The 5,768-nt window shown below is 45.9% G+C and overlaps 1 protein-coding gene across 4 annotated transcripts in view; it reads right to left on the reverse strand.

The window, feature by feature from the left end:
- Positions 1–5,555, reverse strand: part of USP40 (ubiquitin specific peptidase 40) — an 86,201-nt gene extending 80,646 nt beyond the window's left edge. For 3 of the 4 annotated variants that reach the window (XM_024752766.1, XM_024752765.1, XM_024752764.1), the window contains exons 1-3: positions 5,483–5,555; positions 4,197–4,414; positions 1,574–1,641 (exon numbers count right to left, since the gene is read on the reverse strand). In XM_024752766.1, coding sequence (XP_024608534.1) covers positions 1,574–1,641; positions 4,197–4,395 — 267 coding nt within the window. In that variant the 5' untranslated portion in view covers positions 4,396–4,414; positions 5,483–5,555. Of the gene's footprint in view, positions 1–1,573; positions 1,642–4,196; positions 4,415–5,482 lie in introns of those variants that run through there. The other variant, XM_024752767.1, reaches the window with a different exon arrangement.
- Positions 5,556–5,768: the final 213 nt, after the last annotated feature.

The following is a 5,768-nucleotide window of genomic DNA, read 5'->3' on the forward strand; positions in this document are numbered from 1 at the left end:
CCTGGTGGTGCAGTGGTTAAGAATCTGCCTGCCAATGCAGGGGACACGGGTTCAAGCCCTGGTCCAGGAAGATCCCACATGCCGCATAGCAGCTAAGCCCATGCACCACAGTGACTGAGCCTGCACTCTAGAGCCCATGAGCCACAACTACTGAACCTGTGTGCTGCAACTACTGAAGCTGGCACACCTACACGCCTAGAGCCCGTGCTCCGCAACAAGAGAAGCCACCGCAATGAAAAGTCTTCTCACTGCAACGAAGAGTAGCCCCCACTCGCAGCAACTAGAGATAAACCCTGCACGCAGCAACAAAGACCCAACTCAGACATACATAAATAAATAAATAAATTTATATATATAAAAAAAAAAGAATCTTGCCTGCCAATGCAGGGGACACGGGTTCAAGCCCTGGTCCGGGAGGATCTCTCATGCCGCAGAGCAACTAAGCCATGCGCCACAACTGCTGAGCCAGCGCTCTAGAGCCCACGAGCCACGACTACTGAGCCTGTGTGCCACAACTACTGAAGCCCACGTGCCTAGAGTCTGTGCTCTGCAACAAGAGAAGCCACCACAATGAGAAGCCTGTGCTCAACAACAAAGATCCAAGGCAGCCAAAAATAAATAAATTTATTAAAAAAAAAAAAAGTATAGGGTTTCCCTGGTGGCACAGTGGTTGAGAATCTGCCTGCCAGTGCAGGGGCCACGGGTTCGATCCCCGGCCCGGGAAGATCCCACATGCTGTGGAGCAGCTAAGCCCATGCGCCACAACTACTGAGCCTGTGTGCCACAACTACTGAAGCCCACGTGCCTAGAGGCTGTGCTCTGCAACAAGAGAAGCCACCACAATGAGAAGCCTGCGCACCGCAACAAGGAGTAGCCCCCGCTCGCCGCAACTAGAGAAAGCCCGCGTGCAGCAACAAAGACCCAACGCAGCCAAAAGTAAATAAATAAATTTACTAAAAAATTTATAAAAAAAAAAGAAGTACAGATTTTAGGGGACTTTCCTGGAGGTCCTGTGGTTAAGACTCAGCGCTTCCACTGCTGGGGGGCGTGAGTTTGATCCCTAGTCGAGGAACTGAGATCCTGCATGCCGCACAGCATGGCCAAAAAAAAAAATGTACAGATTTTAGTCTGAGGGTGATAAAGTTCTGAATGACGTTTAAGCAAGGGAGAAACGTGATTAGATACACACTTACAGTAAACCAATCCCTCACTCAGTTTACTTCCAGAATACCAAACTGAAAGAACACTGGCCCCTTATTTTTTGTTGTTGCTACAAGTAAGTGCATTAAGCGGACTTTCTGGCGCGCTAGTGCAGACAACTTGTGAGTATCTCCTTAATGCAGAGAGAGGTATGCCTAAAAAGCAGCAGCAGCATTGCATCTGCATAAGTAATTCTCTGTTGGAAGGGCAGTTCCCTTAACAGTAAGGTATAGGCCAAGACACTTTCTGAAAATAAAGATCGTATTTGGTAATTAATAAAATTATTGATTCCTATGAATAAGCAACTTAATTCTTTCCTTAAAACATTTCCTCAGTACTCCAAAAAACCCCTGTGAATCAAAGAGTTTAATACCTTTGCGTCAGGTTTATCCTTATCCTCTAACGAACCAAGCTCTTCCGGGCCAAGAGAAAATAAAGCTTCTAAACGAAAAAGTAGAATCACAGATGTAAATGACATTACCTCATTTTTGAAAATTGTTTTAGAAAGCCAAGGCCACCAGTAAGTAGAAATCAGTTAAAGATTCAGAAATATGACTTGACAATATTTACACCCTTAGCCTACCCATCTTGCTTTCTGGTAATGTTATTTTTAACCACTGACCCTATTAGAAAGTGGGAAGCTAAGGTTTCAGTAAGGGAGAGCTGTAAAAGGAAAATTATACACATAAAAACCATAACATCAGAAATCTTTGGTGGCTTCCTATTGCCTATGGCAGTGGGCCCCAAAAGCCACATGAGGAATACTAGGAAATACACAATATATAATAGTGTCACACGTGTTTGTTTACAAGCCACACGTGAGACTTCCAACCATTCTTTCATAAGAAGGAGCACCTTTAACTCTGAGATAACGCCCTTCCCATTTTGGTATGAAAATATCTTTTCTGCATTGAGGGTAATAACAGATGGTGGTGACCTTACCTGGAAAAAGATGCTGGCAACCCAGTGCCAGTCTCCAGAATTTGTTTATAATTCAATGTCTGGGTACGCCACCCAGTGGGGTGTATCTGAATCTTTTGGGAAGTCTGTATTCAAACAGATAGGAACACCTACTGGGAGACTCTGATATACTCCAGGGAGAGGAGAGATGGGACGGGTGTTGCCTTGCACTGAAAACCACTGCTGCCTTAGTGATTACTGTTATGTAATATTCCTCCTGAGCTCCCGGCAGAAACTGGGAAAAACACTACATGAAGGTTACAAACATAAAGGTTACAAACATAAAGGTTAAAGCATAAAAACCATACAAAGACTTCCACAATCGTCTCCCACTCCTCCCAGCTACACTGATCTGGGAGTACAGTGGAACTGAATCTAGTCCTATTCCTTAAAATGATTCCAAAAAGTTCCCAAAATTTCCCCTCAGTTCTCCGCCAGTCCTTACCCTTTCCAAAGTGTACGCCTTCTTCAATAAGCTTCAGGATCTGCGCTACGCCTTACTAGGAGTGTGTGAGTCAGCCCATGTGCTTGGCCGGCCACCCACTCTGCTAGAGAGAAGGGGGCCCGGGGCTCTGAGCCCTTTCTTCTTAGCGGCGCTCTCCATGACCTGTCGCCTTCCTCACCCTCTTCTTAAGGCTACTTTTCTACTTTAAGTTGCCCTTGAACTTCAAATATACTAAAACTTGCGAAAAACTTAACCTCCCTAGGAACCCGCTTATTCATGCTCCAAATTTCTAACGGTGGAACTACTGAAGGCATTGGGGGGATATTTTTATGGAGTGGATGGAGTCACAGACAAGAGGCAACACTCAAATCCACATGCACTTTGACCCATTAGAATGGCCCTGAGAAGGGGATAACGGTAATTATACACTAAATCTCTGGAGGCAGGAAGTCTCTGTAAGCTTAGAAGCAACAGAAAATGTCACAAAACTTTGCTAAATTTGGTAGTGGTGGGAAGGGGGATGAGATACTGGATACAGGATGAGCCAGGTTGTCTGTCCTCAGAATATGGAGACATAGTGGGGAGCTGAGCTGCAGTCATGGAGCTTCGTAGCTGGGGGCCCCCAATCAGGGCCATGTGAAGGCAGAGGAATCTTTCACACTGAAATCAAGGGAACACAGAGACTAAGACCCTTGTGGAGGAAGCTAGTTTGCAGAGGAGGAATGGGACAAACATGTAGAGAAAAATAGGGGCAAGAAATCAAGGGTCCAAGGAGGTCAGGGTGGCTTCCTGTAGGTGGCTTCTAGGAGATTCCCCTATATTCTTACAGTAAACCTCCCTTTTAATTGAGCTACTTTGAGTGGGTTTCTGTTCCTTATACACAGTCCCTTATCTAACACCCTGGATCTCTGGAATTCAGAATTTCCAGATTTTAGAAAGGTAATACGAAGAAAGGGTCCAATATGTTAACATTACATCCCCAGCAGAGGCTGGGACAAACAGTATCTATTAATCAAGGACTTAATATTCCTGTGACAAATGGATGACTGCTCACCCAAGTGAGATAATTAAGACTATAAACAGTCTCCTCACAGCAGGTCAGGCTCTCAGGCCAAACAAGTTCAGATTATTAGGTCAGGCTGTCAGTTTTCCAGATTTCAGAACTTCAGATAAACGATTGCGGACTGTATGAATAATGTGACAACCCCTCCCCACTCCAAAAGGAAGCACATAACTGTACTGAGTAACTCTGGTTTAAGTGTTTATTACTTTGAGAAACTCAAAAATACAAATGGTGTACAATAATGAAGGCTGGCACTCATGACAAAATTGTCCATGTTGTACTTCAAATGATAGGAATTAGAAAATACATACATGGCCTTATTTTTTTATCTTGTTACTGAACACCACTGTGATCACACAGAAAATATTCATAATTCAAGCTTCACATTCCTCTGCGGAATTACCAATTTATGTCCCTCATTATCAACAATTAACACACACTGTCCAATATACTTGTGAGTCTGCATAATTAATTACAGGTGGATACGAGGATCCATATTACCAGCCAAATGCATGTAACACAGCATACCTCTGAATTCAGGTGTGAAATGAAGAGTCTGAAGAAGGGAGTTGAGGTAACAGGTTCCACCCTGATTTCTGATTCCACTTAAATTGGTGAATTCCCTAGGCGCTGGTGGCTCCAAAGCTTTGGTCTTTAATTTCTTCCCTTTTCCATAATGATCATTTGACATACTGGAATAATCCTCTTCAAACAGGTCCCCAAACATTGTGAAACTAAACACTACCCTTAAGAAAATATAACATGTTATATAAACGTTTTTATTTTTAAAACAAAACTTCCCCACATCTCCCTTTTATACTCGGGAGTCTCCATTTTAAGTCACTCTTTAGAAAGTACAGACAGTAGTTCGGGCTTTGGAGGCGGCAAGACCTGAATTTTTTCATCCCTGCTCCACACTACCTGTGTGACCGTGGGCAGGTTACTTAACCCACGTTCTTATAAGTAAAATGCGATACCAACCGGCACGCAGGGTCATTTAAACAATCAAATAGCATAATGAAAGAAAAGCATTTAGGGTACAGGGTTTAGCCCACAATAAATGACAGCTGTTTTTAAAAAGGCATATTGATATCACTAGTGAAAAAAGAAAGAAAACCCATCAATACACCTAATCTGCTGAGGTGGTAGAGCCAAAGCCAGATTCTGAGCGTTGACAATGGCCTAGGGACCATGAATCACTTCCTAAAATCTCTGCTTCTCAAACTCCTTGCACCAGATTATGACACTTGGTTAAATGAAACCAATTAATCTTTATAGTAGTTTAGTACATGGCCCCGAAGCCGGACAACCGGGTGGAGATTCACTGGGAAAAAAACCCTGCCATTTAAATAATGGAGCCTCGAGGGCTTTACAACATGTATCCATCCGGTGATCCCAACATTAGCTCCTGGGGTCTAAAGAATCCGCTCAAGGCCTCACATCGAGTGTGGAGGAGGATCACCTGGAGACGAGAAAGACCAAGCGCCTAGCACAGTTCCTAAGGGATAGGAAACTCTGAAATGCAATTATTTGCCTTTTCAACCCGTTCCTCAGAAGAAAAGCACAAAAAATGGAACTTGAAAGTGTGGCCTCGAGCGCGTGGTCTAGATTCCGGTCTCCTCCGCTCCACGTTCAGACTAGGCCCTCAAGCCCTCCAAGCCACCGAGCCCAGGGGCGCGAGGAGGCAGAGGTCCCCGAGGCGGGGGACCGCAGCCCCACACCAGGAGGACGCCGCATCCCGGGGCCGGCCCGGGCAGCCTCTCGCCTCGACCCCCTCATCCCTCCCGAGATCCCCGGCCGCAGGCCCCACTTACTGCCTAAAGCCCCGACCCCCGCCCCGGCCAAAACTCGAAGCGAAAGACCGTGCCGCTACCAGGGACCGCCATGTTGACGTCAGCAGCTCTCCCGCGGCACCCCGCGTGAGCGATTTATGGAACGCACGGACTACGTCTCCCAGGATGCCCGGCGGGGGCAGCGCCGGCCCGCGGCGCGGGGCCTTATGGGCAATGTAGTTCTTTTGGCCTGAGAATGCGGGAGTCGTGTTGGGTGGACAGTGCTCGCTTCCTTGTCTGCTGGCGGGTTCGCGAGTCCGCTCGGTGA

The sequence above is a fragment of the Neophocaena asiaeorientalis genome, unplaced genomic scaffold (genome assembly GCF_003031525.2).
Source record: "Neophocaena asiaeorientalis asiaeorientalis breed wild unplaced genomic scaffold, Neophocaena_asiaeorientalis_V1.1 scaffold294, whole genome shotgun sequence".
In the NCBI taxonomy this organism is placed as follows: domain Eukaryota; kingdom Metazoa; phylum Chordata; class Mammalia; order Artiodactyla; family Phocoenidae; genus Neophocaena; species Neophocaena asiaeorientalis.